The sequence below is a fragment of the Thamnophis elegans genome, chromosome 15 (genome assembly GCF_009769535.1).
Source record: "Thamnophis elegans isolate rThaEle1 chromosome 15, rThaEle1.pri, whole genome shotgun sequence".
NCBI lineage: Eukaryota > Metazoa > Chordata > Lepidosauria > Squamata > Colubridae > Thamnophis > Thamnophis elegans.
Window position 1 is genome coordinate 13,139,127 of NC_045555.1, and position 23,095 is coordinate 13,162,221.

General features: G+C 41.1%; 1 protein-coding gene across 1 annotated transcript in view; it reads left to right on the forward strand.

The window, feature by feature from the left end:
* CDH23 (cadherin related 23) overlaps positions 1-23,095 on the forward strand; it is a 594,289-nt gene that overhangs the window by 532,328 nt on the left and 38,866 nt on the right. The window contains exons 42-51 of the mRNA XM_032232225.1: positions 2,922-3,055; positions 4,169-4,378; positions 7,685-7,792; positions 10,127-10,229; positions 12,938-13,063; positions 15,102-15,305; positions 17,611-18,069; positions 20,658-20,774; positions 20,903-21,127; positions 22,063-22,232. Coding sequence (XP_032088116.1) covers positions 2,922-3,055; positions 4,169-4,378; positions 7,685-7,792; positions 10,127-10,229; positions 12,938-13,063; positions 15,102-15,305; positions 17,611-18,069; positions 20,658-20,774; positions 20,903-21,127; positions 22,063-22,232 — 1,856 coding nt within the window. The remainder of the gene's footprint in view (positions 1-2,921; positions 3,056-4,168; positions 4,379-7,684; positions 7,793-10,126; positions 10,230-12,937; positions 13,064-15,101; positions 15,306-17,610; positions 18,070-20,657; positions 20,775-20,902; positions 21,128-22,062; positions 22,233-23,095) is intronic.

A 23,095-nucleotide genomic window follows, 5' to 3' on the forward strand; every position in this document is an offset into this window, starting at 1 on the left:
TGGCCCGTGCTCCTCCCCAACCTCCTCACTGTCTTACTCTGCTGCCAGCTCCAATGCCTGCTGGCGGGCCACAACAGCTGTAGATCGGGGTGTCAAACTCGATTTCATTAAAGGCCACATCAGAGTTGTGTTTGACCTCAGGGGCCTGGTGTGGGCATGGCCAGGGTGGGTGTGACCAGCTGGACATCACTTGTGTCGCCAGAGAAAATGGGCTTCCAAGCTCCGTTTTCTGCTGTCTCCTGCAACTCCCTTCCAGCAAAATCGGAGCTCTGTGTGCTGCCCTCCCGAGCTCTGCTTTCGCTGGCAGAGGCACTGCAGGCCAGTCTTTTTCTGTTTCCAGGGCAGCCCCGCAGACTGGATCTAAGCAACCTGTGGGCCAGATCCGTCCCCCTGGGCCTTGAGTTTGACGCCCCTGCTGTAGGTAATCCTAATTTAAATTCCCACATTTAAAAGTGGTGTATCTCTAATGAGACAAACAGAGGCCTTTCTGCTTAGATTGTGAGCTGCCAGAAATATCTGATGAGATATGAGCCTGAATAAGGATGAGATTGCTTTTTGGTTGTTGTTGTTATTTAATGAGATCGAATTGTGTGGTTCAATTTAATTGTCTCCTACATAGGTGCAGTTTCAATTCATGCTCTTCCTAGCCAGATCATTGAATTTTAACCTACATGGAAAGCTCTACATTAATTCATAAAGGTTGCAAGTGTATACTGTTGAATTGTGGGTGATTGAAGAGGCAGAGGCAGATCTTTGGCATCAAACTCTTTATTGCAACAAGCAATAACCCAGCAACTGTTTGTCTGACAGCTTGCCCTTTTATAGGGAGCTGTCAGACGGCTTAGCCAATCACAGCAAACTATTTTTCCCACCTTGGTGGTGGTCCTGAGTGAAGCCTTGATTCCTCGGTTTCACTCCTTCATTTGGATATTGTACAATAGAATAGCAGAGTTGGAAGGGACGTTGGAGGTCTTCTAGTCCAACCCCCTGCCAAGGCAGTAAACCCTATACCGTTTCAAACAAATGGCTATCCAACATCTTCTTAAAGACCTCCAGTGTTGGGGCATTCACAACTTCTGGAGGCAAGTTGTTCCACTGGTTAATTGTTCTAACTGTCAGGAAATTTCTCCTCAGTTCTATGTTGCTTCTCTCCTTGATTAGTTTCCACCCATTGCTTCTTGTTCTATACTCAAGTGCCTTGGAGAATAGTTTGACTCCCTCTTCTTTGTGGCAGCCCCTGAGATATTGGAACACTACTATCATGTTTCCCCTAGTCCTTCTTTCTATTAAACTAGACATACCCAGTTCCTGCAATCTTTCTTCATATGTTTTAGTCTCCAGTCCCCTAATCATCTTTGTTGCTCTTCTCCGCACTCTTTCTAGAGTCTCCACATCTTTTTTACATTGTGGCAACCAAAACTGGATGCAGGATTCCAAGTGTGACCTTACCAAGGCATTATAAAGTGGTATTAACACTTCACGTGATCTTGATTCTATCCCTATGTTTATGCAGCCTAGAACTGTGTTGGCTTTTTTGGCAGCTGCTGCACACTGCTGGCTCATATTTAAATGGTTATCCACTAGGACTCCAAGATCCCTCTCACAGTTACTACTATTGAGGAAGGTACCACCTATACCGTACCTGTGCCTTTCGTTTTTCTTGCCTATATTCAACATATAGTCTTGACTGAAAACAATTCCCACTAAATGCATCCATAGGGTTAATCTATCATACCAGTTGGAATCTGGAGCTTGCTGGTGTTGACCCCGGCGCTCTCAATGGCTTGGGTCTGCCATTCCTTTGGTGGGGAGCTTCGTGACTGGGGCATTTTGTGACTTGGATCGCTGCTGTGCCACACTTGTTTCCCTGCCATGCCAAGAGGTTGAAGGACCTTCAGATCCTGTAGTACTTTCATACGAAAAGGCACCAGCGCAGGCATGGCAATGTAAATCAGCATGGTCTGTCACGTCGTCGGAGTATATTGGGTGTATTGCACGCGCGTAGGAGAGGGCGGGGCATGGGAAGGTTTAAATGGTGGAGGGAAGTATGGAATTACAGGCTTGACTTTAATTCATTCGTGTTTTGCATTGTGTGATTGTTGGAAGTACCGAAACCGGGTTATAAAGATTACATTTACCACAAACCACCTGCTTAGTCATCTTGTTTTGTTTTCTTTGTCTGAACGGAACCTGACAGCTGGCTAATAGTGGGTACATTTACATTCTGATAGATTACTATCTCTACAGATCATGTAGAAGTTGAATGACTCCTACATTATGTGTAGAAATATAATATTCTATTATAAATTGAATAATAGAAATAAAATCTCTACAGCAGAGCATTTTGCTTAATTATGTTCACAATATCTGTTCCCATTTCCCTAAGAAATAGGAAGCTTTCTAGGGTGCTTGGAGTGCCATTTTCCAATAGTAGAAAATGTGGCAGGCCTGAAGACCCAGTGTAAAAGATGGCTTCCGGGTCTCACACTCTGTCTGTAGAATCATAAGAGGCTCTCCTGTCAGGGGTGGGATTCACTTGCCTTCCCTACCAGTTCGCAAATGTGGGCGCGTGCGCTAGCTTTGCTTACACGCACCCCATCCACACATTCGCTCGGACATGCACACACCCTGTCCACGCATTCCCTCCTTACGTGCATGCACTTTGGCTAAAAAAAGTGTCTAAATGGGATGGCATAGAGCTGGGGCAGGGGACGGACCCACCTGCGATTTCCACTACCAGTTTGAGCGAACCCATCCGAACTGGCAGAATGCCACCTCTGTTTCCTGTCCAACCACAAATAAAAATGTTCCCAGCAAATGGGGCTCCAGACCCTCCGCCCATAAAATCAATGTAGCATTCTTACTGTTGTTGTTATTATTTGAGCTTTTCTTCCTAGGACATATTTGTGTCTGTCTTGCAGGAGAATTTGTGATCTCACCTGTGGAAGGGGAGCTACGTGTGAGAAAGGATGCTGAACTGGACCGAGAGAACATTGCTTTTTATAATCTCACCATCGAGGCCAAGGACAGAGGGCTGCCTTCTCTCAGTTCTACGGTAAGTCGTAGGGGCTCAGATTATAAAATGTCCATCTGAAAAGAGGTACTGAATTGTGTATAGTAAAAAAACAAAAGGGACTAAAGTAGCCCCCTAAAGTAGGTTTACAACCATAATGGAACCTAGAATTGTGATTATAACTAGTTAGTAGGTCAATCACCTGACCATGCTTGATTTTATTACCTTTCTCGTGGCAGTCTTTAAGCAAATGCCACTGTTGTTGTTCAGAACAAGTGGTTTTGGATGGAAACCAGAAGAAAATGCAAGTTTCCAACAAAAATCATCGTAAATCATGTGATCATAGGATGCTGCAAATAGCTGTAAGTGAAGGCCAGAAATGCAGTCATGTGACTGGGGGGGGGCAGAAGCCATCAGAACTTTGAATCTGGGTCAGAAGTACATCTGGGGGAGGTTGAATGGTTGAATGGTTGCTGAAACCCAGACATACAGAAAGTCAAAAACTACCTGTATTCTAAAAGGGATGCAGTGACTCAGTGGCTAAGACACTTATTGACAGCTTGTCAATCAGAAAGGTCAGCAGTTCGGTGGTTCAAATCCCTAGTGCTGTCTAACAGAGTGAGCTCCCATTACTTGTCCCAGCTTCTGTCAACCTAGCAGTTCGAAAGCATGTAAAAATGCAAGTAGAAAAATAGGAACCGCCTTTGGTGGGAAGGTAACAGCATTCCGTGCGCCTTCGACATTTAGTCATGCCAGCCACATGACCATGGAGACGTCTTCTGACAGCGCTGGCTCTTTGGCTCTGAAACAGAGATGAGTGCTGCTCCCTAGAGTCGGGAACGACTAGCACATATGTACTAGGGGAACCTTTACCTTCACCTGTATTCTTGTGTTTATGATGCCATGTGGAGAAATGGGGGAAGAGTTTGCTCCAGTCACAGAGTGAGTGTTCTTTGTAATGTCCCAAAGGTGCTTTTTCAGGAGGCAACTGGACTTCCTTGTTTTTTTCCTTTTGAAGACATTTCACTTCTCATCCAAGAAGCTTCTTCAGCTTTGACAGGATAGAGGGGGATGGAAAGATCTTTTGAATGGAATGTTCTTTGTAATAATGGCCTTTTAACTGCTCTTCTCATGTGCCTTGTCCCTGTGTTTTAGGTCATGGTGGGATTGAATGTTTTGGACGTTAATGATAATGACCCCGTTCTCTTGAATCTACCAATGAATCTCACCATCAGTGAAATTGCTCCCATCTCCAGCTTCGTGACCCGCATCCTTGCCAGGGATGCAGACAGTGGCAGGAATGCTCTTTTAACATTTAGCATCACTGCAGGGAATAGAGACAATGCTTTTTACATCAATAGTACGGTAAGCCTTAGAGGTCTTTTAGATCTGTCTGGTGGCCTACTGCATCAAACATTCTGGAATAAATTGGAGTTACAGTTGTAGGTTTTAACTTGATCTAAAATAAACAAGTATATATATTTACTTATATCCAGCATAACTCTAGAACGCCTTGAGCAATTTCAACCAAACTTGGTACACAGATGACTTACTCTCTGGAAACAAATACTGTGGTGGTAAGACACCCCTAGAACCTCTAGGGGTGTGTGTTCTGTTAAGATGCAGCCTGTTGTGCCTTAAAATGGCTTCTACTGTATAGCTCTGTGGAGTTGCCATGCTAAGGGCTTCATAGTACTCCACAAGGCGGCTCCCTTTGGTAAGGGGGAAAATCCATCATTAGAAATTACATTTGGTCCCGACATTTCCCCCCTATAAATAAATAAATACCCAAGCAATGCCAGGTTATCGGCTAGTATTTTAATATTAATTCATTGCAAAATAATGGTTCTTCAGTAAAGCTTATGGGCCATAGTATCTGATACTGGTACAGGGTAGTTTTGCAAACAGATTTTTTTCAAGCTCCCAGTCTATAGCTAAGAGGAAATGACTCAGTTGTCTTCCATGGCTAAAGGAGGATCAGGACTTGAATCTCCCTAATCCACTAAACCGCATGGATTAAGACTACCTACTGTATTTTTCGGAGTATAAAATGCACCTTTTTTCCTCAAAAAAGAGACTGAAAATCTGGGTGCGTCTTATACACTGAATACAGCATTTTGTGCCTCCCAAAGCCCCTCCCCTTCACCAAAATGGTGTGCACACCCTTATGGAGGCTTTCAGAGAGCTCCTGGGGGGTTGGGAAGGCAGAAATGAGCATAAAATGGCCCATTTTTTGCCCCCCCCCCCCCCCCGCAGCCCGCAGCAGCACTCTATAAGCCTCCATAAGGCTATGCATGCAATTTTTTTTGACAAAGAATGGGCCCGTTTTTGTGAAAAACAGGCCATTTCCCCCTCCCCCCTCCCTCAGGAGCACTCTGCAAGCTCCCCCCCCCCCAGGCTATTCGTGCCTCTTTTTTTGAAAAAAAATGGGCCCATTTTTACAAAAAATAGGCCGTTTTCGGGAGGTTTTCAGAGTGCAAAAACTTTTTTCCCCCTTTTGGAAAGTTCTTTAACTGATTGATGAGAATTACATTGATCAAGTGCTGTGTCAGCAGAAACACCTACCTATCTACTGTATTTTTCTCTCTCTCTATTTCTCTCTCTCTATCCCTCTACCTACCTATGTACGTACCTACACACACTCTCCCTACCTACCTACTGTATTTCTCTCTCTCTCTATTTCTCTCTCTCTATCCCTCTACCTACCTATGTACGTACCTACACACACTCTCCCTACCTACCTACTGTATTTCTCTCTCTCTCTCTCTCTCTCTCTCTCTCCGTCCATCCATCCATCCATCCATCCATCCATCCATCCATCTATCTATCTATCTATATCCCTTTATCTACCTACCTACCTAACTACTCACTCTCTCTCCCTACCTACCTACTGTATTTCTCTCTCTTTCTCTCACTCTCTATCCCTCTATCTACCTACCTACTTTTTTTTTAATTTGCCGCTTCAAAACCTTGGTGCATCTTATACTCTGAAAAATATGGTAAATACTCTTTAATAAACCTATGGCAATCAGAGTGAAAACAATGGAGCCCCTATGCCAGTGGTGGGTTCCTACCGGTTGGGACCGGTTCAGCCAAACTGGTAGTAGCTTGGTGGCCTGGGTTGCTGGAACTGGCAGAGACCTAGGCCTGCCACATCCCCAAACTGATTCTCCCAGCGGCGCCATAGGCACCGCCGTCTTGTTTTTTGCTTCTGCGCATGCACAAAGCAATTTTAGTTGTACTGCACATGCGTGAGCACGTGGGGCACGTCCCTGAGCGAACCAGCAATAGTCTCTGTCGGAACCCACTCCTGCCCTATGCCTAACCATAACTTTCATGTAGAGGTTCATCATGGTAGTACTTTTAGTAAGATAGGTCCATATTTGAGACCCTTAGCACAGTGGTGTCATCTCCCATCCATGGCTGGATTTTAGGAATTGGGAAGTTGTTCTTTTAACAAGTGATTCCAAGTTCTAACTTTGCAAAAGAGAAGAAAAGTAATTTTTAGTCCACATTTAACACACATTATTTTATACCCTTCTATCTCATCTCCCCCCTACTTGCCTTCCCTTCAAGTATAATCTTTCATTAGAGGCAAACTATTCTAGATGCTTAGTTATTTTCTTTGGGGAAGGAGTTGTATTTTTTTTTTACTTTTACAACTTCCTGCCAGATTTCCCATTGATTTTGCTTGTGGAAGACAGCAGAGACCATAGGAAATCACAGCTATGCGACCCTAGGAATGTGTGCTGGTCAGAATTCTGAGGACTAATTTTAAATACCCTCCACCCTGGCTCCATTCAGTGTCATTGCAATTTTGAACAGTCTCTGGCTGAGTGAACATAACTTGAGCACTGCCTGTATTTCAGATAGTTAGGCATAAATTTTACCTGTAGCTGCTCTTCAGTATCAAAACGTCCCTGGTTTTCTTCTCTTCTGTCGTCAACATACAGCAGGGGTGTCAAAATCGATTTCATTGAGGGCCACATTGGGGTTTTGTTTTACCTTGGGGGCCAGGATGGGCATGACCAGCTGAATGTCACTCCCATGTGTGGCCCTCCCGAGCTCTGTTTTCACTGGCAGAGGGTTGCAGGAAGCCGTGGCAGCTGAAAATGGAATTCGGGAGCCCGTTTTTGCTGGCAGAAGCCCTGTGGGCTGTTCCTTCAATGTTTCCAGGGTGGCCCTGCAGGCCAAATCTAAGTAAACACCCCCCCCCCCCAACCAGGCCTTGAATTTGACACCCCTGACATACAGTAACTAAAATTGGTTTATTTTGCTGCAAATCATTGAGAAGCTATAACTGACCTTGTCAGTGTGCCATGCTGTGCTAAACTAAAGCTCAGAGCTAGTGCACGCTAGATGCTTCATCCAGTCTAAATGGAAACACAACTCACTCCTGTATCAGTTTAATCACTGTTAATTAATTGCAGGCGTGTTGATCATTACATTGCTCTCAAGAGGTTCAGAAAAACGCAAATTCCCTGTAACTTGAGTCATTACTATAAATTTGTACAGCCTAAATAGCTGCTTCAAACCCATTTTCTGATTCAATGAATCTTCTAAATCTTTAATGGCCTTACGCATTAAATACATTTGGCAGTTCAAAGCAAGTTGAACAGTTTCATTTCATGTTTTTCTCTCTGCGTTTTGCTTTGTTCTTCTCTTCCCCAGACTGGTATTGTATATGTCAATCGCCCATTGGACAGGGAGCGAGTGTCAGAATATAGACTGACGATAACAGTGAAGGACAATCCAGAAAACGCACGCAATGCAAGAAGGGTAATTACTGACTGTATCTTTTCCTAATTTTGAACAAGTTTGCATTAATCAAGAGCATTGGATATAATATCCCCCCCCCAAAAAAAGAAACATAAATCATTGAACTATATATAAAACACAAGAATGCAGCCTAAAGTTTAATTTCCTTTATTAACGGATGTGCGGTTAAGCTATCACTAACCATGTTCTCAAACTTTCTTTTTCATTATAAGTTATCCATTAATCATTTGGTTCCCCACAAGTTTCTTGGAAAAAAACCCCACAACCTTACAATAGTTAGATTTCATCGACAGATGCATCAGATAACAGACAAATATATTCTATTGTGTTACAATAGATATGTAAAATAGGTATTTTCTCAGACAGTAATTCTGAAATCAAATTTCCCAAATACTTAATGAGAGACAGAGAGTAGAGAGAGTAGACAAGATCTGTGCGTGTCGGTGCAGCATTCAAAAAATGTCCTTTTTAAGTTTTAAAACTTACCTTCTGTGTCAGCGCCTGTGAGTAAAACAGTTGATGTGCAGCAATCCGCTGTGCTGTGTGAATCAACTGAGCTAAAATCAGGGAAATATAGGACAGGAAAGCACAGGGGCGGTGGGGGGGGGGATGTTCACCCGAACAACCGGTTCACCCGAACTGGCTGAATCCCACTCCTGAACCACCCTCTGTGAATAACCTGTGAGATGGGTTTCACTACTTTAAACATTTTAACTTCCACCAAAACCCAAACCTGCAAACATTCCCTGCCCTTGTGTATCTTACCTTGGTTTTGGAACTGGATCAAAAAGAAGCTTCTCATGGAGAAAAACCACCAGCTCAAAATCAAATATTTTTAAGAGGTGTTTTTTTTTAATCACTTACTTAGTTAAATGGATTTCTGGAGTGGAAGGTTAGGATAGTACTATATGGAAATTTGTAATTTTTTTACCCTACGTTTTGGGGGCTGGCGCAGGATGTAAATATGCAAAGAGAAAATCAAATCAGAAATACTGATATGAATTCTGAAAATTCTCACGATAATTGTGAGAAGAAGCTCCTTCTAAAGGCGAAGTCAATTTTTTAAAATCATTGTCTGTGGAGATTCTCAGTCATCCAGGTCATGGCTGTCCCAAAGGTGCTTTCTTTCACAACTGGCCTTTCTTGTTTTGTTTGAAAAGGATTAGGGTTACACTTCTCATCCAAGAAGCTTCTTCAGTTCTGACTGAATTGTGGAGAGTGGAAGGATTTATATTCCATGTAGTCATCTAATTCAGGGATCACTAACCTTTCAGACCTCAGGGACCACTAAATTCATAATTTTAAATCCCGCAGACCACTAATATCTGCCTAATGACCGGATGAGTGAGCATGGCTCGGTGATCATTTGACTGGATAGGCATAGCCAACTCAATGTCACTCACATCAAGGGGTGCCTCACCAGCCTCTACTTGCCCCTTCCCTCCCAGCCTCTCCTCGCCTCCCTGCCCAGGCTCCTTAAGGCCCCAACAGGAAGCAGTTGTTGGAGCTAAGCAGCCATCAAGAGAAAGAATTGGCAAAACAGCTGGTTCAGTTCAAATTGGATCTGACCGAGAAGGAAGCTCAGTAGAAGCACCTCACTGAGGACTGTGAGCTTAGGCTTTCCAAGCAGAGGGAAGACCTGCGGGAGTGCAAGGCCAGAGACTGGCACCTGGAGGCTCAGCAGGCTGAGATGGTCAGCCAGTTTCAGGCCATGTTTCAGTCCCACTGGAACAAGGCCCTCCGGCTCTTTGCCACCAGCAGCACTTCCCTCCAGTCTTCACCCAAAGCCTCACACCAGGAGGCTGAAGCAGACCCCAATTTGGAATTTCTGGGCTCCCCCTGACCCACACAAAAAGACCTTGAAAGGGGAGACTCTCTGCAGCAACATAAGCCTTAATTGCACGTATCCATCCCAGGGGCCATAGTTTGGGGACCCCTGATTTAGTGCAATATAAAAAATGCAAATAATTTTTCTGTGGACCTCCAAAAATTTTCTTGCGGACCAGCAGTGGTCCCGGACCCCCAGTTGGTGACCGCTAATCTACTTCTTAGCAACCTCTCTGAGAGCCGTTGGTTGAGGCCACTTGGAGGTTTATTTGTGCCCACAGAATTACCTGAGTCCTGTAGTCTACCATTTTTTTTCTGGAAATCCATTCACGCATCACACCATTCAAAGGGTGTTCATCTCAAAGTGCATAGCTAAATGCCTATGGATTTTCTCAGTTATCCAGGTCATGATTGTCCCATGGGTGCTTTCTTTCAAAAGGCAACTGGACTTTCTTGTTTTGAATCTTGTTTTAAATCACTGTTTCTTTTTTCTTGGTACAACTTCAGGATTTTGACTTGCTGGTGATCACAGTAGCGGATGAAAATGATAATCACCCACTTTTCACTCAGAGTTCCTACCAGGCTGAGGTGATAGAAAATTCCCCTCCAGGTAAGTGTGTCCTTCACTCTGCCCAAATCTCATGACCTACAGAGAGTCCCTTCCAAGCAGCCATACTTTCCCGCTACTAATAAGAGGTTCTATTTTTCTGTTAAAAATATTTTAAGACACATACAATAAATATGTCGAGGGTGGAAAAACTGTTCCTTCATACTTTTCAGGCACAGGACATTTTTCCAGTTTTTGAAAATGATTCTCCTTTTTCTCTCTCTATTGCAAGATTTGTGTGTTTTCAAAGGCATACAGATAGTCCGCAACTTACAACCAGTTGCTTAATAGCCATTTGAAGTTATGACAGATCTCTAAAAGCTACTTACGACCAGTTTTTGAAGTTATTTTGGGCACTTGGCAACCAGTTCACCTTTATAGCCATTTGCAGTTTCCTGCAGTCACATAATCAATATTTATGAGTTTTTTTCTGGTTTCTGGTCTTTTACTTCTAAACCCCCCAAAAATGTTTACCAAATTGATCTGTTTATACAGGGGTCCCCAAACTTGGCAACTTTAAGACTTGTGAGTTGAACTCCACAAGTCTTAAAGTTGCCAAGTTTGAAGACCTTTGATTTAATAACTGTAGCATTGGTTTAAAACCACAGTGTTTACTTAACAACCAGTGCAAAAAATGTCAAAAATTTGTATCCAGTCCTGGGATGCCTCTATTATGACTACAATGACTTGTACTTCTGGGCAGTTTGAGGACTTCCTGATATATAAGTGAAGTAGGAGAAAATTTTCTGAGAAATTACTGTACTATATATAAAGGAAAAATGCTTTTGAAGTAAAAGAAACAGAAAGGGAAATTGAATTAGTCAAATACACCCCCAGATTTATTTTACTGCTTCTGCTCTTGGTGATTTCTAAAATACTCCTACTTCTCTTTCCCGTTCAGAAAATTCACCTTTTTTTCAAACTATGCAATGGGGAATTATTTAAAGTTATGACCTTTTGTAGCTCACTTGAATTATAATAGCATCAATGAAAATGACAAGGTCTCATGGGCTGATTCTAGACACTCACATTTGCTTCTTTGATCCATTCAGATAGCAGTTGCATTCGTGCTTCTGATACTTGAATTGCATGGTGGGAATAAGCATGCTTCCTCGTATTCTCAGTTTAATCAATAAAGGAAAATATTTGTAGCTCTGGATTGAAATGAAGGGGTCCTTGCTGCTCTCTGAGCTTGCTTGTTTTCTTGCAGACATTTCATTAGCCAAACTGGGTAACATCATCAGTGCTAGTCCTAGTACAGATGTTACCTAGCACTGGTGATGTTACCTAGTTTGGGTAATGAAACATCTGCAAGAAAACAAGCAAGCTCAGAGAGCAGCAAGAACTCCTCATCTGAGTTTAATGAAACAGCTCCTGTTTGGACCAATTTGTTATTTCAGTATATCTGAAATAGCAACATGCTTTTGCAGAAACCTTCCAAATGAGGATTGCAAATCATAATGTTGACCTTAATATGTGATCTGATTTGAAAGGATCACCCCCACAGATTTGGTTATCACCAGGGGTGGTATTCACTTGCTTTCCCTAGTGGTTCGCCCATGCATTCACTTAGCTTTCAACGCATGCACTTTGGCTTGAAAACATATCTAAATAGGGCAGCATAGAGCCGGGGCAGGTAAGCATGTAGGTGGGGGGCCCACCTGCAATTTCCACTACCGGTTCGGGTAAACCGGTCCGAACTGGCTGAATACTACCTCTGGTTATCATAGCTGTGATGTAATTAAACCAGGTACTATTTTGTTAAGGAAGGAAATATATAAGCAGGTGGCTTATTCCTATGGCAAATTGTTGTTTGAAGTACAGTATCTGAAATATGAAATCATCCCTAAAGTACCATATTTTTCAGAGTATAAGACACAGTGGAGTATAAGACGCACCAAGATTTTGAAGAGGCAAATTAAAAAAAAGTTTTGGCAATCTGTAGACCTCCCAAATACAGCCTGTTTTTCATGAAAATGGGCCTGTTTTTTCCCCCCCCAAAAAAGGGCATGCATAGCCTTTAGGAGTCTTGTACAGTGCTCCTGGGGGGAGCAAAAATGAGCAAAAGATAGCCTGTTTTTCACGAAAATAGGCCCATTTTTTGTAAAAAAACAAAACAAAAAGGTGTCCATAGCCTTTAGGAGGCTTATAGAGTGCTCCTATGGACTGGGGGGGGGGGGCAAAATTGAGCAAAAAACAGCAAAAAAATGTATTCGCTGTATAAAACGCACCCAGATTTTCAGCCTCTTTTTTGAGGGGAAAAAGGTGCGTCTTATACTCCGAAAAATACAGTAATTACACATAAAAATAGTTGTTCAACTACTGTGAAATTATGACTTTAAATACTTGAAATAGTTTCTCATGTATTTTACATCTAGTGAACCACATGATATCCTTAACTGACATACTCTCTCAGAAGCTTAAGAATTTGCTCAGAAGATAACATTCCGCTAAATGTCTTGATATTTTCCCCCCACTTTAATGTGGCTGATGAACGTATGTTTTGTTTTAGCAGGACTTAAGGCTTCTCCCAAGGGCGTCTTGATTCAGTCTGCCAAGGTTACACCAGGCACTATTTTATTGTTTTGTAGGATCTCACTCTCTTTCATTCATTCATACTTCATTGTTGATCATCAGGGAAAGGGAAGAGGGAGGTAGAGTCAGTCTACCAACATTATGCCTCTTTTCTGAGTTCTTTCTGTTTGATTCAGGAACTCTTCTCACTGTCCTTAATGGACCAATCCTAGCTTTGGATGATGACAAGGGCATCAATGCAGTGTTGACATATCAACTGCTTGGAAAAGAAAAGAACCTGTTTATCATTGACAAGAGAACAGGTAAGAAAGACATGCACTCTTCCATGTATAGCGGTCTGCCTATTCAGGCTGATGAGGCAATAGGATATATTTTTTGTCAGAATATTCATGAACTGGCAGAGACATGGTAACAAGGTCAGCCAATGTATAGGCATGGCAACTGGGTCAGCCAATGGGAACTATTTGGTGACTGAGAGCCATGCCAGATGGCTCGGAGCCTGGGCGTGGCTTTCCTTTTTTTAAAAAAAAAATATTTATTTATTTATTTTCAAAACAAACATATATTGTAAAAAGTATATCAGCTGGTTACAAAAAGCTTTTGTGCATCTCTTCCACCGTCATCAAATATAATTCATATTAATTCAAATATCTTAATTCAAATATTTACTATATTAACATCATCATACCTCCACTTTTATTTGACTACAGTTATTTAAACATCCTTCATCCTTAAGTATACCAAGATTCAATATATAACCACATGCTGGCATTTCATTTACTTATTTATAAAATCCTCCATTAACATTAAGTCCTCATATCCTGTTTTAGCTAAACATCCATAATATTTAATACCAAAATTTTCTAATCCTCCATGTATATAATTTATTATCATTATCCTTTCTTTATTTAACTATATCCTATATCATAACATTTTCCCCCTATTAGTTAAAATTTAACTGTATATAGTTTTGTTTTTTATTATAATTATTATTGTTATTAATAATCTTTGTATATAGTTCAAAAATATTTCTAAGCTTCCCTTCTCATATCCAATTATTACTTATCATAACAGCTCAACATTGTATACATTACTATCGTTATCAATTTTTATTTAACTATACCTATTACCAATGGATTTAACTAAGTTTAGCTAATTTTGAATTATACTCTTCCATCTATCAACCTGTATCTCTCCAATAACAGAACAGTCTTATATCTGCTGCCATTTGTGGATCCAATTCTCCAAACATCTTTTTGAACGAGTCCATACGAAGTAATCTTTGCACCTTCTTGTTTGTGATATCTCTCATATAATGTTGATGCCCTCCTTTTGTTTCCTTTATCAGCTTGTCTTTAATTCTCAGCAGTGGTATCAAATGTTTTGCAAATAATATTTCATAGTCCATAAATTCTTTAGTATTTTCTTCTCCTTCTATGTCCTGTCCTTTGAAGTAAATTTTCTCTCCATTTAACTCCTCTTCAAATATTCCATTCTTTCCTCCCTCAGAAATAAACCAATTGTCACGAATATCAACAAGCTCAAATTCTTTATCTCCGTTTTCCATTTCAATTTTTTGAATTTCCATCTTCTTATTTTGTATTTGATAAACATCCTCAGTTTTTTCCTCACAATTTGTTGCCAAAAACACCAAATAATCCAATTTTCTCTGAATTCTTTCCTCTGTATCAAACACCTACACCTGTGGGGGTAAGACACCCCTAACATCCCTCGGGGGGGGGGTGTTCTGTTAAGATGTAGCCTATTGTACCTTTAAATAGCTTCTACTGTACTGCCATAAAATGGCTTTTACTTTATAGCGACGTGTGCTCTCTTCTGGTCTTTAATAATATTGGTGTTTTTTGGATTAAGGGATATTCTTAATATTATTCATTTTATGGCTTTTCAAAAAAAAGTACACCATCCAGAGTAGGAGATGGACAGCTATATAAATATGATAAATAAATAAATAATCAGTGTATTGATTTCCAGTTTTAGACATCTGTAAACTACATTGCATTCAATGGAGCTGAAACAAAAATCTTACTATATCTTTGCAACACTGACTTTTTAAAATTGTCACAACAACACTGCCTTTGTGAAAACTGCAAAGGAAATAATAGGAATAGAAGTTTCATTATTACAAAATCTCATTGCATGAATCACTTACCAAGGAAATCTCCATTCCTTTCCCATTTGCCAAAATCAGTGTGTACTATTTCTGTTTTGATAATACAAAAGGCTGTGGCACGTGCTTGTTAGATCTGGAGACTCCTTGGACTGCATTTCCCCTCCCCCCCACTCTCGAGCTCACCTCTTTCTCGTATTATTAACCTTTAGGTGTCATTTCGGTGAAGCCGGGGAAGGTGATAGACAGAGAGACTTTCTTGAATCCCATCTTGGAGTTTCTGGTTGTTGCAACGGACATTGGCCAACTGAACAGTACTGCTAATCTCACCGTGACCATTCTGGATGATAATGACAACAGACCGATATTCCATCCCGCAGTCTTATCTGTTCGGATACTAGAAAACAGCCCTGCAGGTTAGAATGAAGGCAAAATGGAAAATTTGGAACTGATTTGAAGTTAAGTATTAGGAATTTAAAATAAAAACAAATGTGAAGAGGGCGGGGTGTTGACTGCGAAAATCAGGGATTATTATTATTATTATTTTACAATAACCTATACTGTGAATTCTGCTAATGTATTAAAAAAGATCAAATTTATTTCTCGCCATATTGGTAAATACAACTGCAGTATTGAAGCAGATAAAGAAAAAAAATTCAGTTCCACTTAACAGAGGAAAAATTATTTGAAAAACTAAAATCAAGTGACTCATTTTCCAACTTTGATCTTAAAAATTATATTTTTAATTAAAAATTATATTTTAAAAGTACATTTTCCTAATATACTAAACTATGGGGATTCACCATTCTCCTGTTAAGTCATACTTTAGTTCCTGAGAATGAACACGGAAACTGTACTCACTCAATCCTTGCCAGTTTCAACTAGGGATTTTATGTAGATCCAAATAAGGGATTGACTTGTCCAGAATATTAATTTACAAATTGTCTGTTGATTTGTCCAGAATATCAATCTACAAAATTAAACTAGCCTCCAACGTTTCTGGCACCAGGGACCGATTGTGGAAGACAGTTTTTCCATGGATCTCGGGGGAAAGGGGGGGCAGGATGGTTTCAGACACAATCTAAATTCCAGGCATGCACAGATGAAGCTTTACTCTCCCACCTGCCCCTTGGGCAGCCCGGTTTCTAACAGACTATGGACTGGTACCGGTTGGGGCTGTGGGGATTAGGCAGAGGTGGGTTCCTACCGGTTTGGGCCAGTTTGGCCAAATAGATAGTAACTTGGTGGCCTGGGTTGCTGGAACTGGTAGCGACCCAGGTCTGCCACGCCCCCGAACGGGTTCTTCTACGGCGGCGCCATCTTGATTTTTTGTTCTGTGCATTGCAGAAATGTATTTTTTTTCTTTTTAAACATTTTGTGTATGCGCAGACATTTCTAGATGCAAATGCACACAAGTGGTGTGTGCACGAGTGAAGCGAGCACGCACAAAATTTTTTTGCATGCCGAACCAGCAGCCAAACAGGCAACAACCCACCTCTGGGATTAGGGACCCCTGCTTTAAATCACAACTTTCCCCCTTTTTACATGATTGGGAATGTAAGTCTTAAAATTTCCAAAGTTGGAGACCCTGGTTTAAACTAACCAGAATCATTGCCCGAATAGAAATATGATGGACCAGGGACTTGGAACGTTTTTGGTTGGTAAATTCTATTTAAAAAAAAAAAAACAACTCTGTACTTTGCAACTAGTTGGTCAATTATTAAAAAAAGATATTGATTTAATTATGTCTATATAAATTGTTTTGCCTATCTTTTTTTTAAGTATCAAAGACTGTCTCTTTTGATTGCAAACAATTTGATATGGTATGGACCAGTATTTCTCCAACTCCAGCAACATTGTGAGAGGCGGATTTCAATTCCCAGAATGCCCCAGCAAATATGCTGGCTGGAGAATTCTGGGAACTGAAGTCCACATCTCTTAAAATTGTTGAGGTTGAGATACACTGACATAGACCATAGACAGAGCCTTTTTCATTTCTCATTAAAACATCATACAACCCTCTGTGCAATGTACAATTATCTGTTGGGACTTGCAGTTATTTGTGCTTATGTTTCCCACGTATCTTTTACAAATAAATTGTGGAAAAGTAAAACAAGTTATTGCAGCATCACAGTGGTGCACATCTTGCTCTATGGCAGGGGTGTCAAACTCAAGCCTGGGGGCCAGATTTGGCCCGCAGGGTGCTTAGATGTGGCCTGTGGGGCCGTCCTAGAAACAGCAAAGCACTGGCCCACAGTGCCTCTGCCAGCAAAAATGGAGCTCTCAGGCTCCATTTTCAGCTGCAACGGCCTCCTGCCTCCCTCTGCCAGTGAAAACGGAGCTTCAGGAGGCCATCGTAACTGAAAATGGAGTTCTGGAGCCTGTTTTTGTTGGCAGAGTGCTCAGACCATCACAGGTGCCCCCATCATGAGTAATGTCAAGCTGGCCATGCCCATCGTGGCCACGCCCACTCCTGCCCCCGAGATTAAACACAACCCTGATTTGGCCCTTGATGAAATCGAGTTTGACATCCCTGTTCTAAGGGATAAGTTTTACAACTTTCTTTACATTGCTCTGCATTACTCACAGAAACTTATGGAATTGTTGGAGATCAGTTTGGGTTAACTGGAGAATACTGGAGGTCAGATGGACTAATTCAAAATGTTTCTTCTGAATAACTGAAATATCCTCTCTAATAATACAGTCTGGGATTCCCCCTAGGTTTTTCCGTGCTTCAGGTAATGGCAACTGATATGGATAGTGGCCTCAATCGGCAGCTGAGCTACCGGATAGAGAGTGGAGCTCAAGATAAGTTCTTGATCCATGCTAAGAGTGGGGTCATCAGCGTGGCCAATATAACTATAGACCGAGAAGAAAAGGACCACTACCGCTTGACAGTGGTTGCTACAGATCAAGGCACGCCGTCTCTCTCTGGTACTGCCACCGTCAGCATCCAGATTGATGATGTCAATGACTCTCAGCCAGAGTTTCTTAATCCCATCCAGACTGTCAGTGTTCCTGAATCAGCTTCCGTAGGCACAATTATAGCTGAAATGACAGCAGTTGACAAAGATCTCAATCCCCGGCTGGAGTACTACCTCATTGAAATCCTGGCCAAAGATGATACGGATGCTCTCGTGCCCGACCAGCAAGGAGTTTTTTCAGTGGATTTTCAAACAGGTACAAGAGTTGGAAGTAAATATGACATAGATCACTACTGTGTACGGGATCTAACAAATATGGTTAAAAACAGCAGAAGGTGGGAAAAAACCCTAATGCTTTGTACATTAAAGCTGAAAATAATATTATTGGTCCAAATTAGCAATTATGCTAAGCCATACATCAAATGTGCAATCCCAGATTTTAATACATTGGGGCTGAAAAAAACCAGTCGTTTGCTCTTTAAGGATCAGTTTCCCTTGCAAAATTGGAATATCACCAGAACAAAAAATGGCGTGGAAGATGCCCTCCCAATATCTTCTACCTTTTTTTCTTTCCTTTTCATATTCTGCACTTTTTTTCTTTCTTATTCTCCCTTGCTTTCTTGGGCACTTCCAGACTTCAATCTTTGCAGTGTACAAATCCTCTGCTTGGTTAATTTAAAAGTAGCAGGGATTGAACTAACTCTTCTGACTATTTAACACTCACAGGACATCAGTGGACTTAGTATATTACCTTCTTTGTGACTTTAATAATGTCACAGAGAACCAGCCAATGACCAAACAGAGCAAAGGCCAAGGACACAAATTGATTGGCCATCAGCACTTCAGACCACCCCTCTGTGTCATATGAAGACAGTTTTCTTCTATCTCATCAACCAGCAGGACTCCTACATCCTCAGTTTGAGGGCAGAACATCAGTTTCTCCCTATCTTTATAAAGAGGAAGGGAAAAGGAGAGGAGAGGGGAGGGAAAGGAAAGGAAAGGAAAGGAAAAACGATAACAGTTCTATATTGAAATTTTTGATAGTCCTGCCATCACATCTCAGTTGATCAATAAGAAGTTCAGCTTGATTAAGTATCATTATTGTCTGGAAGAGCCCTCTGTATTTTTCTACGCACTTTTGGTGGATACTTGCTTTAACTAACTATCTCTTTGCTTTCCTTATGGCTCTCAGACCAGCAGGTTTGATTTCTGTGTTTCTGTGTCTATGCTTCGTGTTATCTTTGCATCTCTGTCAACACTCTATTCATTCTCATCATCATTATCATCATCATCATCATTCCTGGTTTAGTGCTGGTTTGTGTCTGGCTAGCAAACTATACCTTGTGCCACAGCCTTCACAGACTGAATGATGACCGTCCTCAGAAGCACATAAGCAGCTAAGGGAATGGGAGGGGCAAGCATTTTTAGGGTAAGTGATCCTTTGTCTCATGATTTGGTTCGCAGGGGAGTGTAACAAAGCTTCCTTGATCCAATGACATGATTAGGTGATCCTCAAAATTTGCTCCTGGTTATTTGCTCAGAATTCATGTATGATTTTGAATCATGATTTCCCTAAGCAATGAGGAATATTATTATGAACAACTTTGCTAGGTGGCTTAGACTGAGAAATAGTTATTTCTCAAGGTCACTTGCTAAATTTCGTGGGTGAGCAGAAATTTCATGAAACTGTTCATGGAGGGTAAATATAATGCTGTTGTTCTTTTAAAGTTTGCAGTGATTTAAGAAAATAACATATACATGCTGCTCAAACTCTCCATAAATGTAGCCGCATGTAAGTTCTAGCAAAATATAAGCAACTTTATAAAGTTCATATAAAACAGAGTATTAATCACGAGAGTCTTAAAAGATAGCAATAGCAATAGCAGTTAGACTTATATACCACTTCATAGGTCTTTCAGCCCTCTCTAAGCGGTTTACAGAGTCAGCATATTGCCCCCAACAACAATCCGGGGCCTCATTTTACCCACCTCGGAAGGATGGAAGGCTGAGTCAACCCTGAGCCGGTGAGATTTGAACAGCCAAACTGCAGAACTGCAGTCAGGTGAAGTAGCCTGCAGTGCTGCATATAACCACTGCGCCACCTCGGCTCATGATATGCTAACACGAATTTACAGAATATAGCACCATCTTGATTTTTATTCTTGATGAATGTATTTTATTCTCCTGAGAGCATAGGCACCAAAGACAAATTCCTTGTGTGCCAATCACACTTGGCCAATAAAGAATAAAGAATTCTAAAGAATTCTTAGCTGACGATGGGAGATCATCTGCAACCCCTGTTCTGAGGAAGCCTACTTTAATATTATTTCTGTACAGAGAGAAAAGCACATTTCATTCGAGCACTGGGATCAATTTAGTTTAGAGTCAGTCATCTTTCCTACAGATGCCCTTTCACGGGTATGTTTTTGTTTATAAATACCACTTATAAAAAGTTATAAAATACAAAGACATGGGCTTTTTAAAGTAAGTAGGGCACAATTAGACTGGATATGTGTAGAATAGCACTAGCACTAGGACTTAGATTTATATACCACTTCACAGTGCTTTACAGTCCTCTCTAAGCAATTTACAGAGTCCGCCTATTGCCCCCAATAATCTGGGAACTCATTTTACCCACCTCGGAAGGATGGAAGGCTGAGTCAATCTTGAGCCTGGTGAGATTCGAACATCCAAACATCCAGTCAGCAGAAGTAGCCTGCAGTACTGCACTCTAACCACTGTGATCTTTGAGGTGGAAAAAGAGATCAGGAAGAAGAACGAAAGACTTTTCAGCAATTCCCCATAATTTTATGTGTCTTTTTCTCTCCATTTTATACTTTTTAGGAGCAGTGAAAGTGAAGTCTACTCTAAACAGGGAACTGGTGGCCACTTACGATGTCACAATCTCTGTCTATGATAATGCCAGCGAGGTGCTGGAGCGCTCAGTGAGTGTGCCAAATGGTGAGAGAGTTTCTACTCCAGATTAGATTAATAATGGTGTTAATATTTTTACTTTAAAGAGAGACCGCAAAATGGTTAATATTCAGGTTTTCAATATTACTTGTCTTTTACTTCTCTCTCTTTTGTAGCCAAGCTGACCGTAAATGTTTTGGATGTCAATGATAACGCCCCGTGGTTCCGCCCTTATGGGGCAACATTTTTCACAGAACGGATAGTAGAAGGAGCCACCCCAGGGACCACGTTAATATCTTTGTCGGCTGTAGATCCAGACAAAGGTGTTAATGGGCAGATCACATATCAGTTGTTCAACCTCTCCCATGAGGGATATGTCCAGCTTGAAGACAGCTCAGCAGGTAAGATCTGTTCTGACCTAAGCTTCCCCAAAAAGCATGAGGCAGAGTCCTGCTTCTGACAAAACCCCTTTTATTCAATGAATGTGAATTCCTCTCATTCACATTCAGCAAAGGCCTGGCAAACAGTCTTTCAAAGGAATATTTATGACTACAGACCTTATCTATCTTGGAAAGCTGCCATGTAAATATTTCCCAAATGAGGTGCTGTGCAAGGAAAGACTGGGCCCAGAGTCTCTGAGATTCACGGGCAGATCTTCACACTCCTGAAACTAATCTTAATGAATGAATGAACGACATGACCAAGGAGATATCTTCGGACAGCGCTGGCTCTTCGGCTTTGAAATGTAGATGAGCACTGCCCCCTAGAGTCGGGAATGACTAGCACATATATGTGAGGGAAACCTTTACCTTTAAACAAATATCTGCCCAAACTGTATCAGGGTGCTGCATCATTCGTTGCCTTCTTTTTTAGTTACAATCAAAAATCCAACTTGTGGTACCCTGGATAATAATAAATGTTTGGTTCCTATGTTTGTTTGAGGGGGGGGGGGGCTTTTTGTGTGAATATATAGTCTTTGCATGGGCTTTATGATGTAGGAATATGTATAAAAGACATTAACCTGCAATGAAGTGAAGCATAATGGTTCAGGATCGTCATTTGTTTCCAGACACAGATTACATTTCTAGACATTAAATATGAGAATAATCTTTTGGTTTGCTTATCCCAAATAGTGCAGAATATTTATTTTAAAATTAATTCCAAGGGCCTTAACATCATACAATATCATGATTTTATATTCTAGCAGCAGAAACTGTATGTAAAAAGTCTTTGTATCCTTTTAAGTATGTTGTAGACATAGAATGAGAGGACAGGACATGTTTCATAAAAGGATTATGGACAATAACAATCTTCATGTTTGTCTGATCACTCTTAGGAAAGGTAATTTCAAACCGAACAGTTGACTATGAAGAGGTCCATTGGCTAAATTTTACTGTTCGGGCCTCAGACAATGGGATTCCACGGAGAGTTGCTGAAATACCAGTTTATCTAGAAATTGTGGATATCAATGACAACAATCCCACGTTTAGCCAGCCATCTTACCAGGTGAAAGCAAGAAATATTTATGAGAAATTAGGAGGGAGAGACAGACTGGGTAAAGGGTCATTGTGTTCTTCTCAGTTATTTTTCCTATTTGAAATACTTTTCTTTTGGCAGCCCTGTGGTTGAAATGTAGGGTTGAATGATCAGGATCACACTAGGCAGGGGAAGGGAACGTATATCTTTCTATCTATATATAAAAGCCAAATATCATTCACTCATCATGAAATCTCCAGAACTGTAAAGCCTACTAACTTGGAATTTGGCATGTATGTTCCTCTTGACTTCTAGGTGCTCGCTAAGAAATGACCATCAGATCATTAGTATTTGTTATAGAGTCATTAACACGCTCTGATGCTAAGGAGTTCTACGCCTCCTCCCCACCTGAACAGAACTCTGTTCCAATTGCCAGTTGCCTTATATTAACATGCTTTGATGCTAAGGAGTTAGACATTCTACTCCCGCTCCCTACCTGAAAAGAATTCCGTTCCAACTGCCAGTTGCCTCACATTCCATTACCTCAATTCAAACTGGCAGAAATTCCACTCCGTCACTCATGAGCGGCCTGGGGCTCCTTACAGTACTAAATGTCGGTACTCACCAAAATGTCTATGCCTTCCACCTATGGAACTGCTTCCGGACTCAAGGTGGTGGGAGCGATATTCCCTTATGTGTTTCAATCACCAACCACTATTGAGTCAACAGATTGTGAACTGAATTTCTCCTGCATAGCCCAATCACATAGTTTCGCTGCGAAGCACTGGTATCCAGCTACTATAATCTATATAATCAGAATGTGATGTATATTAATAATATATAATGCAGTTCTATATAATGCACTTATTATTTTTGTAGCAGGGGTGAAACTG